The 26,734-nt window shown below is 37.7% G+C and overlaps 1 protein-coding gene across 1 annotated transcript in view; it reads left to right on the top strand.

Moving 5' to 3' along the window:
* Positions 1 to 10,914, top strand: part of LOC149783242 (uncharacterized) — an 80,250-nt gene extending 69,336 nt beyond the window's left edge. The window contains exons 13-14 of the mRNA XM_089933355.1: positions 8,992 to 9,162; positions 9,643 to 10,914. Of these exons, the coding sequence (XP_089789481.1) occupies positions 8,992 to 9,162; positions 9,643 to 10,250 (779 nt within the window). The 3' untranslated portion in view covers positions 10,251 to 10,914. The remainder of the gene's footprint in view (positions 1 to 8,991; positions 9,163 to 9,642) is intronic.
* Positions 10,915 to 26,734: the final 15,820 nt, after the last annotated feature.

The raw sequence follows: 26,734 nt of genomic DNA, 5'->3' as shown, positions 1-26,734 counted from the left end.
ACCTTGACTCAACTAAATTATTCCAACTCTGAGAAAGATTTTTTTAAAAAATTGTTTACCAAAACTGTCACTGATTTTAAGGTCAGCAACTGGATACAATGTTTCTATTATTAAGTCAAACAGAACTGAACTTAATTTTTGAAAATATCAAGTCCAATAAACAATATTACATTACAATATCATGCAATGGAATACATGTTTTTTTCAATCTAACAAACAATTAAATAAAATATATATAACACTTCCCTCATAAAAGGAAAATAAAGATTTATATAACAAAGCTTTCTTTTTACCATGGGTCATTTATACATATGGTTATGCAAAAAATAGCATATGAAGAAATCTTATGAATGATACAAAGTATTCATAAAATTATATATTTCTATACACGGGAAAGTACCCCCCCCCCCCGAATAATCTCTGATTTTTTTTATATATCTTGCTGGTGAAAGTAAGGGGGTTTAGATCACTAAACACAATAATCGGAAAAGAAGCGGAACTAATGTAAACTTCAAAATGTTATTATGCCAATATCAAAGCCAAATATTCCTTCTCGACTGTATAATAATTTCTCTGGTGCTTATTTAGTTTCTGAGAAAAATAGCACAATGGATGATCAACACCATTGTTATCTTTTTGAATCAATACTGCTCCAACCCTAATATCACTTGCATCAAAAGACAGTTCAAATGATTGACTGAAATTGGGAGCTGTAAGAACTGGTGCACTCTTAAGGATTGCCTTTAACTTATCAAAACCCTCCTGACATTTTCAGTCCAATGAACATTGGTTTTCTTGCTCAATAAATTTGTCAGACGTTCAGCAATTATGGGAAACTTGGAACAAAATTTCCGACCGTATCCAGCCATACCTAAAAATCACATCAGTTGGTTTTAACTAACAGGTACAGGGAATTGAAAGATAATCTTGACCTTATCATCTGTAGGTTTAACTTGTCCATGTCCCACGGTATCTCCTAGAAATGTTACACTTGCACGGCAGAACTCACCTTTGGATAAATTGATTGTCAAACTTGCATCAATAAGTCTATCGAAGAATTTCCGAATTGTCGTTAAATGTTCTTTTCAGGTGTCGTTGTAGATGATGACATCATCGAATGTAAGCATTACTATTATCTAGACCAGACGTAATCATGTTCATTAGACACTGAAAATTACTTGGCAAACCCAAACGACATCCCTTTGTGTTGATAACGCCCATCTGGAGTCACGAATGCCGAAATTTATTTTGCCCTTTCCATCAGTGGAATTTGCAAAAATCCTTTCAAAAGGCCAACTTTGGTGACATACTTTGCATTTCCAATGTTATGAATGCAATCATCGATTCTTATTAATTGAAATGTATCTGTTTTAATCATACTGTTCACCTTCCTATAATCAGTGCACATACAGAAAGTTGTGTCTGGTTTTGGAACAAGTATTCATGGTGAACTCCAGTCACTTTAACTCGGTTCTATAAAATCGTTCTCCAGCAAATATTAAATTTCTTTTTTCAAGTATTCCTGTTTGAGAGGGTTCATCCTGTACGGGTGTTGTTTCACAGGTTTGGAATTTACAATTTCAACGTCATGGAAAATTTTGTTTGATTTTGTAGGAACATCTGGAAATAAGTGCTCATACTCAAGTAACAACTGTTTAAATGGAATCCGTTCTTGCTTTTGAAAATGTGAAAGTTTCTGGTCAAGATTATTTATAATTTCTGAATTCCGAAGATTTGCCACACTAAAATCAGTATAGTCCAATTGCACTCCTTCGCTTAAAGCCTCAACTAAATGGATTGCATGATTAACCTGACTATCTCTCTCAACATACTCCTTTAACATATGTATGTGGCAAAGTTTGTTGTTTTTTGTTTTTCGCCTTCCAGGAGTATTTATGATACAATTTAGAACGTTTACTTTCTTTCTTATCAACTGTGTAGCGATCATAATAATTGACCTGAACTGGATTTTGTAGAATGACAAGAGGGCCAGAACTCTATCACCAGGCTGAAAATTCCTTTCCCTCCATTGCATTGTTTATCATATCTTAATTTCATTTTTGACTGAGTAGAGTGAATATTAGCTCTTGCAACCTAATAAGCCTTTGACAGCTTGTACTTAACATTAAACATATAATCAAGGAGATTGATTTCAGTATCGTCATTAGAAAACAGTTTTTATTTTAACAACTCCAATGGTCCATGCACATTATGTCCAAAATCTAGTTCAAAGGGAAAGAATCCTAAAGATTATTGCACTGATTCCCTAACAGCAAACAAAAGTGAATGAATGTCTTCATCTCAATCTTTACCCGTGTCGAAAGAATATGACCGAATCATATTTTTCAAAGTTTGGTGAAATCTTTCTAAAGCTCCTTGGCACTCAGGGTGATAGGCAGAAGATTCGAATTGTTGGATGCCTAATTCGTACATAACTTGCTGAAAAATTCCAGACATACAATTTGACCCTTGATAAGATTGGACAGATTTAGAAAGACCACTTGAGTAAATAAATCTTTCTCAAAGCTTTTAGTATTGTGTTAGTTTTAATATTCCTCAACGGAATTTCCTCTAGGAATCTTGTTGAAACAAGCATTTTGGTCAACAAGTATTGGTTACCTGACGTGGTCTTTGGTAAAGGACTAATACAATCTACCATAAGGCTACTAAATGGTTCGTCAAATGCAGGATTAGAATGCAGATGAGCCTTAGGTAACTTCTGAATAAGTTTTACTACAATTTGTTAAATATGACAAAATCTGCAGTATTTACAAACATCACTTTTAACATTTCCTCAATAGAAGTGATTCAATATCTTGTGATCAGTCTCTAAATCAACAGCCTAAAGGGGTTCATGCGTCAGACTATGTATTTCCTGTCTGCATGATTTTGGAAGTACAGTTAGATAGTTCACTGACCACTCGTCACTAGCAGGTACCTCGGGAGGTCTCCATTTTCTCATAAGAATCCCATTTCACTGAAATATTAGAAAGGTATTTCGGTTACTTCAGTTTCACTATTGGCCATTTGAAACAAGCAGGGGATCTCAGAACTTTTAACTCTTTGGCGACAAGTGATTTTCGTTTGTCACCCTGATAAAAATAAAGGAGAATGAGCTGATAAAAGAGGATCACTGTCATCAATACCATTTGATTGATCAAAACATGGAGTGAACGTGACCTCATCGAAAGCATGACCAGTACATGTGTCAGCTAAAGGAATACTTTCCTGATCAGCATCATTCTCCAGAACTGTTTTTGCCATAGCTCTGGTAACTTCACTAACTAGGTATAAATCAGAGAATTCTGTTTCAATATGATCGACTTTCTGATTCAAACAAGACTTGTCAGTTACAAGTGGCTTTATAAAAGACTCTGAGAAGCCCCTGTGTCCATTAAAGTTTGAATTGGAATGGGATTGGCCGAATCAGTCATGAGTGGTATAGAATACTTCGACATGAATGGTTCATAATTCTCCATAATAAAATCAGACTGTGGATTATTAGACCCAAACAAATGTATTGCTGTTTATACACGACCGTGACCTTGACCTCTCAGAAAAAAAAGCATTTGGAATAGGTCTGTCTTGATTCTAATGTTTATTTGTAAATTGTTAGCAATCAGAAAAAACGTGTCCTTCTTGCAATAGGTACACGTCGATTCCTAACAGTTGTGCCAGATTTATATTTAGAAGGGCTTGTATTAGGCTGAAATACGTTTCTACCAGAAGCCCGCTGAATGGAAGACTTGCTTACAAAAGAAACTTTATGAGCTACGGTGTACTCATCAGTAGAACGAACTGCATTTTCCAAAGTTTCAACCTTATGCTCATCAAGATAAGTCTTAACGTCACTATGTACACGTTTCTTGCACTCTTCAAGTAATACGAGTTGTCTGAGATTTTCGTAATCTTGATCAACTTTCTTGGCTAAGCACTACCTATCAAATAACTGCTCTTTTCTGTTGCAAATCTGACATGCGTTTTTCCAGCTTCTTTGTATATATACTGATTTTTTGGCGATAAACCTCAAGGACTAACTCACAACCCTTTAAGATGCATTCCTTCACTAGATCTTAGTCAGCACTTTGCAGAACTGACAGGGATGCATAAGTTTCTCGGGCTTTGGCAAAAAGTGCACGCTGTTATAATTGAGTCCAATACTCCCTTGGCCATTTCAAATTCGCAACCATTTTTTTCAAAATAAGGAAAATATTTGTCTACTTCTTTTTCTTTAAAAGGGGGCACTCGCCTAATATTCTTAGCAACATCAAAATTTGCAATTGTATGTGAAGTGAGAACATGCATTTCACTTGCCAGCTCTATTTCTTTTATTTTAAATTGATATTCTCTGTTTGCATTTTAATGTGAATATCTCATCTTTATCCGGTTGTAACTGCATTTGCGTCTGTTTCTTCTCTTTCTGTAACTGCATTTGCTCTTTCTGTAACTGCACTTCTTCTTTCTGTAACTGCATTTGTCTCTCTTTCCTCTTTCTTTGCATGTAACTGCATTTGTTTTTCTACTTTATCTTTCTGAATTTCCAGCTTCCTTAACTCTAATTCCATTTTATATTATATTTTAAAATCCTTTACTTTTATGTCAGAGTCTGAAACATATTTACTGATCGAAACCAAAGCACTTATGTCCAAAACACTCTTTTCTATCAAATACTGGACAAAAGTAGTTTTTATTTCTTGCTTCGTTAAAGAAGTGTTTGCCTCAGAAAGATCATATTTTCTAGCAAGTTGTATCAATTCATCTTTTTTCAAACATTATATCTGCTCCTGGGTAGGATTTGAAAGAAAATTCTCCCCTTTTGATGACGTTGTATAAAAGCCTGTTGATTTCTAGAATGTGTAAAACGACTAAAGACTTAAAATAATCTGAAACTATTGGAATTGAAATTTTAAAAGAACAACTTTTTTTGAAATATGTTAGCTATCCAAAATTCGTATCCCGGACGAGCCCCCAATTTTCTGTTAGAAGTCTATACTTATAAAAAACGTAACAGAAAAGAGTGAAGACAACAAGCGTTGTAACATTTAACAAATAATTTATTTGCCTAGAATAAAAATTAAAATAATAAAATAAAGAACTCACTGTATTGCAAATTAAATCCAAATTGTAATCAAGAATGAAGAAACGCATGTCCTATCAATGAAATGTTCTAAGTGAATCACAGTTTAAGTCCCTATGACAATCTACGATTGAATTCGATGACGTAGGCAATAGTCAGCGTTGTACTGATGTGTCAACAGTCTATTGTTGAATCACAGAAAATATTATTCCAGGTTTTGTAATTCTGTATAAATTTCGGTAAATGTTTTTGTCCAAGAATTAATTTAGATCACTAGTATTTTCAGGGAAAACAATCACTTGTAGTTCAATAATTTGAAGAAAATAAAAATTCAGCCCCAATCAGGACACAACATAAAACAGCTTGACTTTTCAAATGTTAAGGCACGAATGATAGAATTCTTATCATAACATCAGTTATAAGACTAACTAAAATGCAAAAAAAACCAGATTCCCGAATTAGATCAAGAGTTCATACTTATAGCAAAAATAGAAGTTTGTTTACTAATTAACACGTGCCTCACGTCACGTAGTCAATATATGACCTTGATTCAACTAAATGATTCCTACTCTGACAAAGATTTTTTAATAAAAATAATAAAAAAGTTGTTTACCAAAACTGTTACTGTTTTTAAGGTCAGCCACTAGATACAATGTTTCTATTATTAGGTATTTACATGAAAGAAATAAATAAAACAATCATTTCAAGCAGAAATGAACGTAATTGTGAAACAAATCAGGTCCAGTAAACAATATTACATTACAATAGCATGAACTGGAATTTAATTTTTTTTAAAATCTAACAAACAAACAACTTAATTAAATATACATAACATCATGTAATTCGGGTTTGCAGAGCTAAATAAATACAGTTTGAGGAAATAAAAGATAAAAAAATGTATGTATATTTTGTGCCATTCTTATTACCAGCTAAATAAGACATGTTTATGCTTTGTCACATGTATGTTATTTGTAAGGACATCAGCTATGTTATGATCTGTAATGGCATCTATCGCTAGCCTAAATCCGAAATATTATATCAAAAAATTAACTTCTAATATTGCAATGCAGCTGCTGTGTGACAGTTCATTCAGCCAATTACGAACATTTATCTTCAATAACTGTTTCAATGATCAAGGTGATATTTTTAAACACATTTGTTTTTGACTTTGCGAATATCACGTACATTCATGTGCTTGTTTGAAAGCTTCGTTTTTGACTCATTGAAGTCGTCCACCTCGTTAACTTTATCATCTATACTTTCAGAGTTACGGAACAGGTTGTTTAGTTCATTCAAAAACAATTTTAATTAATCAAACTCTAAAGCGTCTACTACATGAGTGTACATGGTTTGTTTACAAAGTAGTTCTCAATATACTATGCTATTTTAGGCACACGAGTCTTGCACGCGCTTTCAATATGATGGTGTTCAGTATTGTAAAATATTGCACGATTCAGTCAATATAAAGTTACCGGAGACAAAAATGAGCATATAATAATGTAAATTGAATATACAACCGCAGATTCATCAATACACAGTAACAATATTATTGCGGACTTTGCACTGCCCAGCGATGTTGTAACTTCATCTCGCTCTCGACATTTGCTAAGAAAAGTTCTTGTTTTGTTCTATTTTAAATTGATATTTAGAGTCATATTTTGAATGAATGTGCATTGAAACAACTTTTATAGTTGGTCTGGAATGGTTGGATTTTGTTTTTCTAATGATCCAACTCAGTTTTCATTTTCTTCTTTTGATGGACTGAATTTATTTGCTGAGTCGATTCCATTTGATGTACATGTGATATGAGCAGTGGACTCCCTCCCACTGAATCGACCTCACCTCTGTTCCGTCATTGATTGTTTGGAATCATCATATGCGAAAAAAAGTGATTCTTTTGATTGAAATGACCAAAAGACGTTATGAATATTACATTTACTTCGCACTGAGTGCAGATAAAAGAATGTGATTTTTGTCGAAGGTACAGTAGAAATTTGCGGTTTAGATCATGTTTTGGAACCTACGATATGGGCCATGTAATTCGGATTTGCAGAACTAAGAAAGTATATATTGAGGAAATTCAAGATGCAAAACTGAAAGTATATTTTATTGCGGTTCTTATTACCAGCTAAAGAAGACATATGCATATGCCCAGTCATTTGCATGCTGTCCGTTGGAGGACCCCATCTAAGTACATGACCTGTTTGGCTTCTATTGCTAGTCTACATACAAAACATTGTTTCAAACACTTAAACGGGGAAATGTGCAAAGCAGCTACTGTGTGACAGATAGGGGAAATATGACTTTGTGTGACAGATAGGGCAAATAGGACTTTATATGACAGGTAGGGTAAATAGGACTTTGTGTGACAGATAGAGCAAACAAGACTTCGTCGTCTTGGTTTAAAGAATTTGAGGATAATAGTTTTTTTACGAAAACCTTCAGTTCAGTTTTTTTTTGTTTCGAATTTAGTATTTTAATTGACTTGAACAACTGTACGTGTTTGATAGATGTGCGATAATCCGTAGCTTCAATATGCTTCTGTATGCGATTGTTATAGACCTTAGAGAGCACTGGTCATAGTCTGAACCATTCTATTTGCGACAAGGTACGAACATTTCTCCTAAATAACTCTTTATATTGATCAGAATGGTATTTGTAATATTGAGTCTCTCACGTTTGTTGTGGACTTTTCGAATATCAAGTTCATTCGTTTGCTTGTTTGAAAGTTGCATTGGTAACTCGGTGATCTCGTCCACATCTATAACATTATTGACATAAGAAAAGATTACCTCTACAGTGTCCATGCCTAGGGAAGACCAGTGAGTATATGGAGATGACAGAATTAAAATTTTGATTTCCACCTCAGTTACTTCAAATGTTTAATTTCTTTGCAAAAAATATTAACCATCCATTCCAAACTACTGTTTATATCTAAAGACTACCCCACCCCAATCATATTCCAAAAGTTTCATGTTTGTGTATTTAATGTTATAAGAGATAGGCTACATTACTAAGGGAGGGACGGACAGACGTAGAGGCAGGATGACATTATCCCGACCTTTTTAAAAGATGCATGCGGATAAAAGTCACAGTTTTTTGTGGACAGTATGATTTTCAATGGTAATTATGAAATAATTTAAAACAATATCAAACCTTTGAGAAAATATCTGATCGGTGGATAACGTAAACATTTTATGAAACAGCTTTCCATGAAATGAGAAACACAAAACAAACTTGCGTAAATTTTATTTGAATATTATGATATAGCTAAAAGCCACACACATTACTACGTCAGCAAGGCTGTTTTAAAATTTGCATTACACAGTGTGCTTGTGTGTGTGAGAGAGTGTGTGTTTTGGATTTTTAATGTAGCTTTAGCAATTGTTTAGTCATATCGCTACGATGTCTTCAGGGTGGCAGTTTATAGTGATATCTAGCACTGGGGCATCATGCCGCAGCCATGTAGCATCATATCCCACCCAGCCACATTATCGTGATACAAGGCTGACCAGTCCTAGCACTAACTTCTTAATGCTGATCGCCAAGCGAGGCACCTGCTAGTACCATTTTTTCATACGTCTTTGGTATGACTCGGCCGGGACCCGAACTCGTGACCTTCTGCATCCGAGGCGCACGCTTTAACCACTTAGACCACCAATAGATGTCGCTAGTAAAAGATTTGAAATATCAGATCGATCATCCGAGGTATAGATAGGTTATCATATTGGAAATTTGGCTAAGGGACATGATAAATGCAAGACCAATGGAAACATGTCATGTGAATAATAATCTACTTTACACAGACTTAAAATAACAGCAACAGGTGTAGTCTATACTTGAAATACTTCACTGAGCTTTCTGCAGAATGTATCCTTTTTATATTAACATTGTCATGCTAATGACCTTCACAGGGGTCATGGATCCACGTTATGTCCCAATCCCATTATACCTCAAAGACCTTCGTCTGTCCCTTGTGAAGGGAATAAAGGGCCGGACAGCTGGACATTGGAAATCATTTCAAGATGAGCTAACTTTAATAGCAAACACAGCACTCAAATACGACCTGAATTACGGAAGAGAAGGTAAGGAATGCTTTGATTGCCATGTCCTTTTAAATATGTATCATTTTTGCATATTTGTGTTATTTGCACAAAAAGCTTGAGTAGGGAAAAACACAAGATACGCTTCAGATTGAGAGAGAGAGAGAGAGAGAGAGAGAGAGAGAGAGAGAGAGGAGCAACGGTAATGTATTCATATAAATTAATAGGTTTAATTACTTGAAGCTTTTATAAAATAACTTTTCATTTTTCTCTACTTTAAGAGGAATATCAAGGTGTTGAACGGGGGCATGTTGATAGTTCTTGATAGTTTAAAAAAGAAGAGGAATACAATAATTTAGAACTAAAATGAACTCGTTTTCACCAAATATTAATAATTTAACATAATTTGTCTTTATTCTCTTTCTGAAGGACATTATCGTTCCCTACTTTATTAATTTTGCAGTAAAGTTTGTTAAATCACAAGATATAGAAGCATGAAAAAGATGCTCATTTCGTTTTCAGGCATTGCAGTTTATGCTGATGTCATGAAAGAAGACACGATTTATGAGGAACTTCAACCGGATTTGTATGCTGAACCTTACGAGTTCTTTCGGTACCAAATGGTCGAAATGAAACCTTCCGGTCAGGAAAAAGATAACAGTATCCAGTCATCCTCGGTTGAAAAAGTGACGGAAGAACTGAGGCATAAGTTGAAACCTGCGACACAAAACCGAATCCCAGTGTCAGATAAATCCAAGAGAAGTCCAGATGACATTTCAGTCCCTAATAATAGTCCTCCTGCTATTCCCGCAAGAAATCCGAAAAGAAATGTCGTTCAGCTTATAACCCCAAGTAAGCCATTACCTTCGACCAGCACAAGGGAGGTAACTGCAGCATATTCAAACGCTGTTCTTCCAGACGATATTGAGCAATACTCCATCCAAGATGTGAGTGAGGCACTGAAGCTTCTGAGATTGGAAAAGTATATACCTGCTTTTACCGCAATGGTGATCGATGGAAGAATGTTGCGATTATTGGATGACACTATTCTCAAGGATGAACTCAATTTCACAAGAATCGAGGCACTGCGACTTATGGATTTTGTGAAAAATGGTCATATCTGGAAATAGTTCAATATTTTGCACCAAACAAATCATGTACTTTTAGACACGCAAAAGTGTGACATTGTACTTTTCTAGACTGGTTGTCTTTATAAATGGATGTGCACTCGATGTAAGCTCTCTTTGTATGAAACATTTCCACATTTTGACAAGAGCTTTCCCTGATGGATCCCAAACAGTAGATCTTATATAGATTTTTTCTGACGTCCTTTTTTCCTGCACCTCTGACACGCAACATGCATTTTCATTGTTAAAGCAACAGTTTTGTGAAATTGCATAAATCTGTGTCATATTTTAAGAAAAAGTGTTGAATTCAATACAGTTTGGTTTGGCCTGTCATTTTTATCATCAACGGTAAAAACGGCTAATTGGATACAGTTCCAATCTTGAATCACAACCTGCCGCCATATTCTCGAAACTCTTTGCTAACAAAACTCAAGCTCATACTATAAAATGTTTTACCATTTGTAATTTATTTTATTTCTACAAATCAAATTATGGAATTTTCAAACCCTTCTTAACTGCCGTTATTTTTCTTGCACATTAATGTGAATGACTTTTCAATATCCGAATTATGATATCTCTGAACTGGGTTTATAAGCTCACGCTTCGGAGTTTTCCTTAAAGAATTTGAATAATACAGGATCTGTTTGATTAAAATAGCAACACTGTCGATATCTACTTTCCTATTATTCAGATCCACAATTTTGTTTTGAAGACAATTCTCAAATTTATCAAGGTGTACAGATATACTCACTTATAGATCGAATAAAACTGCAACCCCTACACACACACACACACACACACACACACACACACACACACAAACAAAGGTCCTGTTTGCCGTCGCATAATGCGCATGTTGTTTGTTCTGCTGATTACTCCTAACAAACTGCACAGACCCAGATCTGCCGGCGCATTATGTGCATTATGCAACGGCAGATGGGGGTCTGTGCAGTTTGCATTTGGGTCGTCTTATAAGCAAGTATATACGGTAAGCTACAAACTTCATTATAAAATTCATTCTGTTGACGAAACTATAGAACGAGGGGTAAGGCTTTTTATATTCAAAATTCATTCAGTGTGAATGTCCAGTTATGTTGCTTTTCAAGGTATGTAGCTTTGCATTTGCGACACCTGTGAAATGTGCACAGTTAATAAATGTACGTTTTAATTTCAGTATCCTCATCTGATCTGCCCACGAAGAATTAATAACATCAGCGAATTGTTACCTAAAGATTTAACTGGTCATGTGTATTTAGATATGGCTCATTTCGTGATGTCATATGTCTAAGATGTATCCGCTTTTGGTCTAAAGTTGGTAATATATTTGTGTTGTTCATCCTAAGATTACTAAAGCCGCAAAAGACATTAATAAATAAAATAGAATGCCCTGCATAAATTCCATACAAAAAGAAGCTTTCAAGTTAAAGAATCTTCAATTACTATTATCTAGCCTTTGTGCTAACCACATGTGCTTTGCCTTTATTTCCTTTCGTAAAGTTTTCACATGCATCTAACATCTATCAGAAGATACATTCAGTAGCAATACAATTTTCTACAATCTTCTTGACATATGGTTGCCCTGCCTATAATAATAATCATTATGAAAATTAATTGATATTAGACAATACAAATATAATATAATGCCATATCATATCGCACTGTACCACCATTAGACACCAAGAAAGTAGTAATCTTATCTCATTGTCGATAATAGTAAAAGCTGCAGAACCTGATCACGCATCCAGCAAGTTTTTTTTAAACCTTTGCCAACGAAATTACGGTTCTGTGCATTTAATATTTCAACGATGTTTTGAATGGATTCATCTTCATTCTCAGATGGACGTGGACACTGCCCTGCATACATCAATAGATGGTAAATCTAATTCTTATGATTTTCGATCAGCATCTCTAATGAGTGCACATGGTGAGATTTTCTTGGAAATCTTTTAACTGTATCTCTTTTCACCTTCTGTATAATAATAATAATCCTAACACTACTACTCCTACTACTACTACTACCACTAATAATAATAATAATAATGATAATAATAATGATAATAATAATGATAATAATAATAATATATTTAAAAGTGGATAATACATTTGGTCATGAAAGACCCACTGGCGATGTGGTCCTCAGTTGTTGTAATAGTGTATGTTATCAACACTTTGTTTCAAAAGTCACTTACACACACATCAAGTATGATCCCAAACGTCCTCTCACCCATTCGAAATGAATTAGTATGTATAACTACAGTAGTCAAGAGCTGCACAATACACTCTACACGTGTATACACATTTCAGCGGGTCAGAAGTCGTGTATACATACATCGAATAAAACATCACATGTTATTTCTGGACACAATATAAACATCTGTTTTGGGAGGTTTGAATCAAGATGGTCAATGGTCTATTTATCTTTACATATGAATATGGTTTAAGCCCTGTCGATTTTTGTTCTTCTAACTTAATCGAATTGTAGCATAAAAGCTATACAAGAGTTGGTGATATAAGGCACATGTGTGATCATCAGTGTTAAGTCCAAATCCTGAGTCAGGATATGGCATAAATACACGATTTCCTGCTAATTTTCATAACATGTACAGTTCACAATATTGGTTTAATAACTGTATTTCAGACGGAAAACAAAGTGAGTGATTGGTTGTGAAAATTTATGATCCATCCCATTCATGTTTCCTGTACTTGAAGCCAATACACTGGAACGGAAAACGACGTCAAATTCCTCTTCCTCTGGTACTTATTATTATTATTATTATTATTAACTAGCTTGCGTAAAAGCAGTGTGAGAAGGTGAGGATTATAATACTATGAGTCAATGATGGTAGTATTGGAGGGTTTGGAAGTTAATTGTGAACTGAAAAACCAAATAAAACACTGCCTTCTGTCTTGCTATGATATGATAAGCTGATAACGAATTTCTTTGGCAATGTTTCTTGTCTAGAAACACACATGTTTATATGCGTCATCATATCGTCGTCTTCTGATCAATATTTCTTTACATTAATTTCCAATCTTATTCGTCATCAAAGGCCTAAATTCCACTGTTCATAAGATACAATTTATAGAAAATGCTTGATGGGATCTATTAGAGTGAAGCCTTCTTTGTTATCGAAACACACTTAGGGAAAGAAAACAGTTCTACCGTATATATCATAATTTAGAAACTTACAGTTTACTTCAAAGTATTTAAAAAGTACCCTAGTATAAGCCAAATTGGTAATGCAGGCAGGTGCTCTATCTGGATATAATTTTAATAACCAGTAACTTTCGTGGCCAATTTTAAAGGAATGCTTACTCTAGGACCAAACGTATTGGTGATTGTAATAACCAGAAAATGTTCTTGTCCTATCAATAACTGCTCACGCACATTTCAAGAATGTGAATAATTTGCAAGCTGATCCCCCCTTTTTTTTGGTGCTAAATATGAAAAACGTGTATAAATTAGTACGAGTAATGATTGGTTCATTGCCTATTTTTAAATATTTAGTTCAGTACGTCAGTCTTTTTCTAAAAAGCACTTCTTTCTCTCTAAATATTAAAATAAATAAAAGTAAAAAGACAGCCCTTTTCCCAACCGGGTAATTTCTGAGAGCGTAAAGATGCGAAAATTGTGACGTCTTATTTTCAAAGTAGTCCTGCTTTCGAAACTGACCTAAGTTGGAATATTGGTGGCATCACATTATGACACTTGTCACGAGTCTATGCTCTTAAAATAAGTAAAAGAAAAGAGTGAAGAAAACAAGCTTTGTAAAATTTAACAAATAATTTATTTCCCTAGAATACAAATGCAATAAAGGACTTATGATATAGTGAATACTGTATATCGAATCAAATCCAAATTGCAATCCAAGAATTAAAACACAAGCCCTATCAATGAAAAGTTGTAAGTGAATCACAGTTCAAATCCCAATGAAAATGCGATGACATCTGTAATAACCTACGAAGTGCAGACATGTCAACAGTGTCTTGTTCAATCAGAAAATATTATTCCAGTTTTTTTTTTTTAATTCAGTATAAATTTCAGTAAATGTCTTTGCACAAGAATTATCAGAACACTTTTGTATTTCCAGAGAAAATAATCATTTGAATTCGATAATTTGAAGAAAATAAAAATTCGGCCCAAACTGGTCACAACAAAATACAACTTAACGTGTCAAATATTTCAAGCCCGACTGGCAATCCTTTATCATAACATCAGCTATAAGACTAACTAAAACGCAAAACAGATTCCCGTATGGGGTCAAGAGTTCATTCTTCTAGGGAAAAAATACGTTTGTTACATGATAAATATCAGGCAATCCATGTATGACTTTGGCACCAATTAATGATTCTTACTCTGAGACAGATACGTATAAATAAAAAAGGTTGTCTACCAAAACTGTCACTGATTTTGGAACAAGGTCAAAAATTAAATGGAATACTTCCAGTGATCGTTGTTTACAGCCAAAATAAAGAAAATAGTGGGTTTTTTTTAAAACAAAAATTCAATTCTGGAATATATCAAATCCAGCAAACAATGTTCCATTACCATAGCATGTAATGGAATAATAAAAATGAAAAAAAACTAACAGGCAATTAAATTAAATATGCATAATACACTCTTTAATGGCGACATACGTAATACCGCACTAGTTTAACTGTCATACTATTTATGTCACTGACATTTAAGGAAATCTCTCTCTCTCTCTCTCTCTCTCTCTCCGAAAAGGATTCGTCTGCTAGATGTGGACTCAATACGACGAATAACTAGGCAGTAGACTACACACACATCGTCCCTAGAGGAAGCCTCAATTGCTAGACAGATGTACATGCTGTATAAGGAAATACCACTTTAGTGGACTAGATATGCGCACACACTCCCTACCTATAAGGACCTATAAAGATCCTCGTCTGTAGATGTAAATGCAGTATAAGCTAATATCACACACACACACACACACACACACACCACACACACACACACAGAGAAGACTAGTTTGATAGATGTAGTCTATACGCCTCTCTCTCTCTCTCTCTCTCTCTCTGAAGGAGGTACAGAAGAAAAAAACATTCCTGAGGGACTTATGAGGTGACAGAAACTTTACAAGAGATTGTTATTTTCTGCAATAGTTGTATCGATAGATAGCTAGAAACTGTCTGCTAAAGAACCATTCAATTATTTCGGCAGAGATGTAGGGGGAACCTTGGATTTTGTTAAAATCAGATTTATTTCCATTATCTCAAGTTAATTAATTAGTTCAACTAATATAATGGATATAATACGTTTTTTTTTGTGTCCGCAGATTATCGCGAATTTCTTCAAGCTATTTGAGTTCTGGAAATCTGTAAATTGTGGGGTAAAATATTTTAACCCTCCGCCACTTCTGAAAATAATGGGCGGTCCCTAAGTTTGATGAAACAGAAAGGTAAATCTCTGAACCCAATTTAACCTGCAGCTTACTAATTTTTTGTTATTTTATACTTTTATTTCAAATACTAGCCCTGTAAGCCATACTTGATTCTTTTAAAGCATATTTCATTACCCCCCAATACAATTCACTTCTTTTCTTGAAATTAGTTAAGAGTTGTGACTCGATCAAAATATTTCCTTCTATACTTTCATGTCAATAAGCTGGAGGTTTAATTGGTCCATCTATGTGTGTGGGGGTCAGTCTATCTTCCATGTCTTTGTTGCAATTCCTTTACAGTTTCACTTATTAATATCACACTAACACTACGGGTGAACTTCGGATTAAATATGTTTACATATAGACAAACATTTAGAGAACTCATTCTTTTATTATGAGAGAGAGAGAGAGAGAGAGAGAGAGAGAGAGAGAGAGAGAGAGAGAGAGCAACGTAAGTGTCAATCACTTACGTTGCTCTCTCTCAAACAAACAAAATAATAAAAGAATGAGTTTTCTATATGTTTATAGAAAACTTATTCTTCACTTCTGAGATTACCCCCACGATGAGAGACTATTTTCTTTATCGATAAATAATACTATAAAAATTACTTACTTTATCCATTGCAATAAACATGCATTTAAAACCTGCAAGGAGGATGCAATACTCTGTAATAAAACTAGTTGATCCCATGGACCACAGCTGTAGATATTTTATTATCTCATAAACTAGAGTGAAAACATTAAAGCCCACTCACTCCGTTTACGCAAAAGATTTCCAGTTTTGATTTGTCATGTGACCTTATTACAAGTCAACGAGCCCTACTTGTAGAACAGGAAAGACATATGTACGTCGAAGTTTAGCATTCTTCGCGATTTTCAGTTTTTTCATATAGATCAAACATAAGCTTAATTACAACATTTTTCGACATTTCGAATCTAAACGGAAAAAAACAAAAGCAAAGTAAAGAATCAGCAAATTTATGCATTAGTGCTCCTTTAAGGTAGTCCCATATAATCCAGAACAATGTGTTAAAGTAGATAGCAATTGTTCAAGACTTCCTCGCTGAGTGTACTAACAGTTATATAAAACGTCCAGCAAAATGCAGTAAGGAGCTATTGGTAATGCGTATTTTATTATAGGTGGATAGGGGATGGTTGGCTACAAATTATAGTAATAGTTATGCTCAATTCCTTTCATTTAAGTATCCTGCAAGATTTAGCACCGAGTGTGTGAAAGAAAAACTTAAAATTTAAAAAGGTCTTATCTGTTATCCACATAATTTGATGCAATGGAAAGCGATGTGTCTGTATGTGGTGAAAATTAAATGTCACTGACACTTATAGGTAATCCATTGTGGCAACAAGAAGTGGATTTTGTATAAAATTTGGAGAAATTGAACATGAGATATTTTTTCCTGCACGTGTTGTTTACAGACAAAATGGATCCTAGTCGGTCATGAACACCCTGACAGTACTTCCTGAAACAAGGCAGCAAGGCCTGTTTTGGCTATAACTAACATTTATGATGAAGACAATGACACAGTTCCCCGTGTACTTTGTTAATAATAATAATAAAAATAATGACACTATTTTCAGTCCCAAACATCAAGTTGATCCCCAAAATAAACAATCTGGAATAATTCACATCCTCTGCTATATCTATCTGTCTATCTATCTATCTATCTGTCTATCGGTATGTCTGTCTGTCTCTGTATATATATATATATATATATATATATATATATATATATATATATATATATATATATATATATATATATATATATATATATATATTAGTCGTAAATCGGGTTTCTTTATCTTAATAATTATTGAATCTTGAGTTTAAATCTCTAGCCACTTTCTTAGTATCCGAGTAACGGGTTCAATGCATCTTGTGCGACATGCAATAATACACCCCTTTTATGAAGACCACCAGCCACATTATGCTTCCCCCTTGTTTCCTGGTTTCTAAAGTACCTAATGTTTTTGCAGATGACTACACAGTACAACGGTAAAGACTAATTTACCCAACGCTCAAATAAATGTAAAGCACAAAGCAACACGAATAACTAGCTATCACACATATAGATAAAATTCACTAAATCAGCACTAACATGTATATAATTACCTGTATAAACCAGTGTCAACTCCTTCCCTCAACTTGGCCTTGCGAAATAGAGCACAATCCATTGGAGAAAAGCACTATTTTGAAATTGGTGCGCTGCTTGAAGCAGGAAATTTGTCTTTTAAAATGTTACTACAACATGGTAATGCGAGAAAAAATTGTATAACACGCCGACATAAATACCCGGCAGGAGGTATGCGTGGTAGGGTAAAACTTGGGTAACCCGCGTCTTATATTCCCTAATTTAAATTCAGAATTCATTCAGAGTATACGTCCAGTTCTTTTGATGTACTCCCCAAAACATAGGATGTTCATTCACAGCCAAATGACATATACTGTTTCAGGATATGGAAGTTCAAAGAGAAATGACATGGGTGGAAATCTTGTATCCGACTCAAGTCAAGAATGTCAGCAGAGATGATACTACTTTCCTCGTTGATATATTTAACGAGCAAATGTAATAACACTTGGAAACAATGATCCTCTCATTTATATATACAAAAAGTAGCATCACCAGGGAATGCCCAACTGAATATAAATAGTATTAGAATTCCTGGAGAATTTTATTTCACCGATCAACATCTTATCGACGGTAGTAGTAAGGTGGGCCACTTTACCGTCAAGGGGAATTAGCATTACAAGACCCCTTGGGCAACTCTAGCGTCAAGGGAAATTTAACATGGAGAAAAATCGTGGGTCAGATTAGCGTCAAGGGAAATTTAACATGGCGAAAAATCGTGGGACACTCTAGGGACAATGGGAATTTAACAGAGTTTGGGTCTGTCTAGGGACAAAGGGAAATTAACATGGGAATAGAGTTTGGGCTTGTCTAGGGAAAAGGGGAATTGAATATGGGATTTTTTTTTAAAAATTTTTTTAAATTTAAATTTAAATTTAAATTTAAAAAAAGGGTAGGCAATGGAAAGGCTATCTCTTTTCGAGAAATATGGCTGGCCCTGAAAAGGGCCTTTGGGTTTATGTTAATATTAATATTAACATAGATGGCATCTGTCACATCTTCTTCTTCTTCTTCTTAAACTCCTTCTAACTGCCGGTCCATACACAAGTACCCTCTTGAGACATCCTTGTCTTTCTATGTAAACTCTCCTCATCCATTGACTAGTATCTGTCCTATCAACAACAGTCCACTTGGACCTGACATACATGAGCATGTCCGTCCTAAACATCATGGAAGACACAAGGGTGGATGACTCATATGTGGTCCACATTTTGAAGCGACGAGAATAGGTGAATCAATGCAGTGAACTGCGCTTATTTATAGGTACAGGAAGGATTGAAACAGATTGAATTCATTCACCAATCCGAACACGCGTTACAAAATTCAGTCAGCTCGCATCCAATCCGAAGAGAGCAGTCTGTGACGTCACGTGGTCTATATAGATTCGTTAGCGCTTGTGTGCAGTCAGTCTGTGCGACAGTGATTCAACATGACGGAAACTCAGAAAACGATCCATTGGGGTGCACCAGCAGGGGAGACTGCCCAAGGGAACCCGGACTTACTTTCAGAAGAGGTACATTGGGATTTTGTGGATTTTCTTACCTCGCAAGAATTTGTTCCGGAACCTTCGTTACCTTCTTCATTACCGCAAGTGGAGAATTTTAGACAGAGACAGAAAGAAGAATTGGAGAAATTTATGCAACGACAAAAGGAAGCGGAACAAGCTTTTCTCCTACAGCAACAGCAACAGCAACAAGAAGAGGTAAGAAAAAAACAACAGCAACAACAGCAAGAAGAAGTAGCAGCAAAGAAACAAGAGGGTGAAAATCAAACGGCTACGGTACTGTTGGACATTTTAGCGGAGTTAAGAAGTCCGAAACAAATGTATCAGACTTCTTTATCACGACCGAAGAGAATACGACCTTCCCGAGCTAAACACGCCAACCCTGTGACTAAGCCTGTCCTACCACCCTTAGTGATTTCAACCCAATCATCAGAAGTAGGCCTTGGCCGTGGCAAAGGCTTAAGGCAATTAAAGTTGATTGGTTAAACTCACTCCTACACCATAAAGAAAAAAGGCCCTTTTCAGGGCCACCCACATTTCTCGAAAAGAAATACAATTTCAATTTGCCAATAACTCAAAAATAAACCCCACCCATTTTACCCTTATAGTACGTGTCTGTGTATGAGTGCGTGAGTGTAGCTTCTTATTTTAAAATCAAAACTCAAAGACACTTACCTTATATCATTCATGTATTCTTTTATCCATTGTTACAATCCAATTCACAATTCACCACAGAACACTTTAAAAAGTTCTTACACTTCTTCTTTCTCCTTATTTAGTCTCTCTGTTTTTTGAATTTCTTCACCGTTTTTTCCTCATTTTCTTCCCTTCTTCTTTTCTTCTCCTGTTTCTTTGTCTCTTTTAAATAGAATTGTCTTCTTTCTTCTTCTTCTTCCTCTGAAGAATCCCTCTCTTCTTTCGAAGAATCCCTCTCTTCTTCCGAAGAATCCCTCTCTTCTTCTGAAGAATCCTTCTTTTCTTCTGACTCCTCTTGTTTCTTTTTTGGGCAATCTGGAGACCAATGTCCTTTTTCTTTACAATAATAACAGGTATCTTGACTTTTGTCTTTTTTAGCCCCTGTTTTTTTTCTTTTTTGACGGTCTGGACACTCTGAAGACCAATGCCCTTTCTTCTGACAGATATAGCAAGTATCTTGACTTTTATCTCGAAAGGAAGGAGAGTAGTCCGTCGGCTGGTCTGAAGAGAATTTTCTAATGACCCCTCGCAAAGCTCTGACGAAACGTTCCATCTGGGTAGTCTCTTCCATCGTTGTGCTCGGCTTGAGAGTGAAATGAATAGTGAAAGGACAAGACACACACCCTTTTTATATACGCTGGTTTGCCAAGACTATAAATTAGTCTATGGTGTTTAAACTTGAGTCATTTGACGTTTTTCACTCAAGATGAAACGATCCTATTCATTCGAGAAGAAAGAAGAAGAAGAAAGTAAGAGGCAGAAACGTGATCTATCGCCTCGTACCAGGGCTGAAATCTTGGCACAAATTCATGCCAGTGATTTTGAAGAGGACATGAGTGAACCAGAATCCGAACCCTCTAAACCAAGTTCACCACCCTTAGTCAACCCTGAAAAGTACTATTCCATTTGAGAGACGGAAAAGCGCTCCTCTAGAAAATTTAGAACCACGGCTTACACCTACACGGTGAAGTTTAAAGATTTCAAGTCCGAAGTACCCTTGGAGAAAGCAGAAGGGTTTATCACCGAGGTGTGGGATTCTTTGCTCACCGCACTTAAGCGACAATGTCAAGCCAAAGAAGACGATCGCTCGACACTATCCATAGATCACGACGGTTTGAAATCCCCTGTTTGGATCGAGTTTAGCAGACCCGCAGAACTGACCCCTTCCAAAGTCATGGACAAGATACAACACGTACACCAATCTAATGACCAGTTTGACATCACCGATGGTAAAGCCACACTGAAAATGGCCCACGTCTCTCCTCCTCAAGGGACAGGACGCAAAAAGATGTTATTGGTGGACGACCTTCGCAACACCAAAAAGAGTCTCGTCCGAATTAACAACCATCAAGACCAGATGTGTTTAGCCAGGGCCATCGTGGTGGGACGAACCTATGCCAACAAGAACGACACGGTAGAATGGAAAAGAACCTGGAACACTATTCAACAATCCGACCGAACCAAACAACGAAATGAAGCAGAACTCCTGTTGCAACAAGCTGGCCTGTCCAAAGACACACCCTGTGGCATTCCTGAGATGCAAAAATTGCAAGATGCCCTAGCTCCACGCTACACCTTGAAAGTGCACCCTCAAGAAATGTGCGGGTCTCTGTTGTTTCGAGGCCAAGACTTTAAGGACGGAAAATACATTCATGTTTATCATCACGATGACCATTTCGATACCATTACCAGCATCACCGGATTCCTGGGATACAGATATTACTGTGAGAAATGTGACTATGGTTATAATAATCGAGAGCAACACAAGCATTGTGGATGGAAATGCCCAGGATGTTTGGCCTCTCCACCCTGTCTGAGCGAAGAACCAGTGCCTTGTTCGACTTGTCTGCGCACGTTTGTCAGCCCTACCTGTTACCAACAACATTTGAAAACACAAGGTTCACAGAAGAAATGTGCTTGTCAACTCCTGAGATTGTGCCCTACGTGTAGACAAGGCATACGTACCAACAATGCCAAGGCACACGTATGTCGAGGAAAGAAAAAATGTCACATTTATCACCACATCGTGGACTTGGAACACCAATGCTACGTGCAAAAATACCAACCCCCACCAGAGAAAGAGGACGGTCACAAGAAGAAAGGCAATTTCATCTTTTTCGATTTCGAATGCATGCAAGAGACTGGCATTCACATTCCTAATTTCTGCGTGGCTCATCGAGCGTGCGAGAAGTGCATTCAAGAACCTATCTTCAGTCATTGCCCTCACTGCAGCAAGATTCCCGGAGGGCGTGAAAAAATCTTTCGGGGACCAAACACGTTAGCCGATTTTGCCCAATGGGTCTTAGACCCCATCGACAAGACGTGGAGCCAAGAGGACATCGAACTTTACGGAGATTGTCATCGTCATGCCACAGTGATGGCTCACAATTTCTCCGGATACGATGGACAGTTTCTTTTGAGGTACTATGCGGAACAAGGCACCGAACGTCCTAAAGTGACTTTGAACGGAGCCAAAATCATTTTCATGCAAGTGGGACAAGTACAGTTTAAAGATTCGATGAGTTACTTGGCCATGCCTTTGAGCCGAATGCCTAAAACGTTTGGAATGACAGAAATGGCTAAAGGGTACTTTCCACACTTTTTCAATACGGAAGCCAATCAACATGCTGTTCTACCCCATTTGCCTGAGGCTCACTATTACGACCCCGACAACATGCGTACCGAACAACGAGAAGCTTTCTACGCTTGGTACCAAGCTCACGCCTCGGACCCTTTCGACTTTCAGGAAGAAATGTTAAAGTATTGTCGTTCCGACGTGGACATTTTACGGCGTTGCTGTGGAAAATTTCGAGAACTGTTCATGGAACACGGAGGGGTCGATCCTTTGAAAGAAGCTTGCACCATTGCCAAAGCGTGTTCCTTAGTGTACCGCCAACGATTCATGCCTGAAAACACCGTGGCTGTCATCAGTCCTCAAACGACCCACTATGTCAAGCGTCAATACTCGGTCAAAGCCCTACGTTGGTTACATTACTTGTGCGACAAGGAAGACAAATGGATTCAGCATGCCCGCAACGGAGGAGGCGAAAAGACCATCGGAACGTATTCGGTCGATGGCTGTGACTTAGAAAACCCCAAGATCGTGTACGAGTTTAACGGTTGCTTATTTCACGGATGTCCCGTCTGCTACCCTGACCGTGACACTAAAAATCAGTTTTTGCAACGAACCATGGAAGACTTGTACCAGGACACTTGTCAGCGACGCCTAAAGTTGGAACAGCAAGGATACCAAGTGGTGGAAATGTGGGAACACGAATACGATCACCGTTTGAAAACCGATCCCGAGTTTAAACGCCTCGTGGAAAGTTACCAGTTCATGGACCCGCTGAACCCGAGGGATAGTTTGTACGGAGGAAGGACCAATGCCACCTGTTTGCTGTACCAAGCGGACGAAGAGAAAGGAGAAGAAATCAAATACTTGGACGTGTGTTTGCTGTATCCCTACGTGTGCAAATATTGTCGCTTTCCTGTAGGGCACCCACAATTGCTGACGGAACACATCGACCTGAAAAACATTCGACAATACGAAGGCTTGATCAAGTGTAAAGTTTTGCCTCCCACGAACCTATACCATCCCGTCTTACCTCACCATTGTCAAGGCAAACTGATGTTTCCCTTGTGCCGTACTTGTGCCGAAACGTGCAACCAGGACCAACCTTGCCATCACACCCAGGAAGAACGTGCCTTGACGGGAACCTGGGTCAGCGTGGAATTGTTCAAAGCTCTGGACATGGGATACCAACTGTTAGAAGTGTACGAAATTTGCCACTTTCCCAAGACACAACAGTACCACAAGGGTGACCCTACTCAGAAAGGCATTTTCGCCGACTACGTGGATGCCTTTTTGAAACTGAAACAAGAAGCCAGCGGCTATCCTTCCTGGTGTCACACTCCCGAAGACCAAATACAATTCAAAGAAAAATACTACGCACAAGAAGGCATCTCTTTAGACCACATCGAAAAAAACGAAGGCAGGCGATCGTTTGCCAAAGTGATGTTAAATTGCTTGTGGGGTAAAATGGCACAACGACCGTGTTTACCCAAGACGGAATATTTGACAGAACCTTCCCGCTACTTCCAGATGATTCACGACAAAACCAAATACATGAAACACGTGGACGTCGTTCGAGAGGATTTGATCTTGGTCAATTACGAAGAAGATCTGGACTTTGTACAAGACGACCCTTTTGGAAATGTCATCATTGCGGCTTACGTGACAGCTCATGCTCGCTTAAAATTGTACGAAGCTTTAGAACTGTTAGAAGAACGCGTCCTGTACTTTGACACGGACAGTTGCATTTACATCCATCACCCGATTCAACAGCACCCTGACATCGAAGGAGACCGTTTAGGAGCCTGGACAGACGAGCATCCCGACGACAAGATTCTAAGTTTCGTCAGTGGTGGTCCCAAAAATTACGGCTACGAATACCGGGACAAACAAGGAGAAGTGCACACGACGTGCAAAGTGAAAGGACTGACTCTGAATCATCGTACCAGTCGAGTGGTCAACTTTGGGGTATTGAAAGAAGCCTTGCAATCGGGAGAGGATGGAAACTTTAAAGTGACCACCTATCAACCGAACAAGATTGTACGTTTACCCACTCACCACATCGTCAGTCGACCCTTGGAAAAAGTCTATCAAATTGTATACCAGAAGCGAGTGCGACTTCCCAATCACTTCACCTTACCGTACGGTCACGTCGGTATTGGTCTGTATATGAAAAGGAACCCTAGGCAAGATCGATAGTTCATTGTTCATTGAAGTAACTTACCATGTCGTTGACGAAGAAGAAACCAGATTGGTTAGGAGTCAAATGTTGGACATCACCGAGACCAGGGTTTTGAGGCTTGGACACAAGAGGTGGCCCAGTATGCACGAGAGTTATTGAAGGAAAAAAGTTACTTTTCAACCTGTGTTAGTGACGGTGCCAGAAGAACCCGTCACCCAGGACAGGACTGTCGTGGACAGGCCTGAAAGACCCTTTCGGGAAGACACTTGTGTGACCTTACCCCCTACTATAGAACTGGTTAGAACTTTACCCAAAACATGTTGTACAGACACTTGTGTTTATTCCACGTTCATGGTTATCATGTGCCTTTTATTCTTGTACTTAAGCCTTTGGCTTTTATGTATTTTTGTCTTTCGTATTCATGTTTAAAAAAAAAAACATTCAATAAACGTGTTCTGAAAAAGTATATAAACTCTTGTCTTGTTTGTTTTCGTGTCACAAGTGACATTTCTCACACCATGGCTACCTCTGCTGTCTCTGCTCCCTCTTCCTCTACTGTCAAAGTCATCGACGAACACTTAGATCGTGCCAGTTGGGAGGCTTTGTATCTTCGCCATCCCTTTAACATGCTCATTGCTGGACCAAGCGGTTCAGGCAAAACCGAATTCGTCAAACGTTTGATCGAACATAAACATCATTTGATCGATCGGCCCCCTCAGCGGATCGTGTGGTGTTACAAAGAGTGGCAATCGGCGTACAGCCTCTTGCGAGAAAGTCAAGGCGATTCCATCGTGTTTGTGGAAGGCATTCCTAAAGAAGACGACGGTATCGTCTCTGACTCCCGTCAAACCCATTTGGTCATTTTCGACGACATGTTAGGAGAAGACGAAGAAGAAATTAAACTGTGGTTCACGCGCAAAGGGCATCACCGTAATGCCAGTGTCGTTTACATCACCCAAAATTTGTTTCAACAAAGTAAAGCCCATCGCACCATCAGTCTCAATGCGCATTACGTGGTCTTGTTTAAAAGCCCTCGAGATAAATCGCAAGTGCAAGTCTTAGCCAAACAGTTAGGAACGCCTTGGCTGACTCAGGCGTACGACGATGCCACTCAAACTCCACACGCCTATTTACTCGTCGATTTGAAACTTACGACCCCCGAGGATTTGCGATTTCGTACCCACTTGTTTCACCACTGGTGCCAAGACGGAGGGCCTGTCCTGTACACGTCTCCGTCCTCGACTTCATTTCACTCCCCATAAAAAAATCTATAAAAACCTCAGACCCTTTTTCGTCTGTCTCACTCTCAGTGCGAACATGACGTCCCTTCAGTCGCATCTTCCCGTCAAATTGATTCGTGCCTTGTATGGCATCAGTCGAGAAAAAGATCCACAAACACGAGCTCGTGTCTTAGAAGGTAGTCTCAAAGAAGTCTTACGATGGTTCACGGTGACGGCACGTCAATTACTCCAAGGAATCATTCAGATTCCTCATCAAACCAAACGCTTTTTCGATCGAAACAAAGTCGCTTTGGTCCAACTGGCCGATCCCCGCATCGACACTCAAACCAAAAAACAAATCATTTTGAAACCTGGAGGGAGCGGTACTCTAGGAGGGGTCATCATTCGCTCACTCTTAAGATGGGATCCTAATGCCCCCAAAGTTATACCCAAGACAAAAGTCCAACGAAGCCCCAAGAAGAAAAAGGCCAGGTCCCAAGGAGAACTTCTCCAGTGGCAGGACCCTCCTCTGACCAGACACCACCCAGGAAAAAGAAAAGAAGCCCCCAGAAAAAGAAAAGTCCACAGAAAACTAGTCGCAAGAGAGGCACTTCGGCCAGGACGCAACCTTACACTCGCAAACCACGACCTGCCACAGCGGTGACTGCGTCTCCGGCAGCTTCACGTTTGTCCACTTCTCCGTTAATGACACCCAGAACTGAAGAGTACTTGGAGACGTTGATCACACCAAGAACTTC

This window comes from Sinohyriopsis cumingii, chromosome 14, assembly GCF_028554795.1.
Source record: "Sinohyriopsis cumingii isolate HCF-2022 chromosome 14, ASM2855479v2, whole genome shotgun sequence".
Classification (NCBI taxonomy): Eukaryota; Metazoa; Mollusca; class Bivalvia; order Unionida; family Unionidae; genus Sinohyriopsis; species Sinohyriopsis cumingii.
The sequence above is the reverse complement of the archived record's forward strand: the minus strand, read 5'-3'. Positions and strand labels throughout refer to the sequence as shown.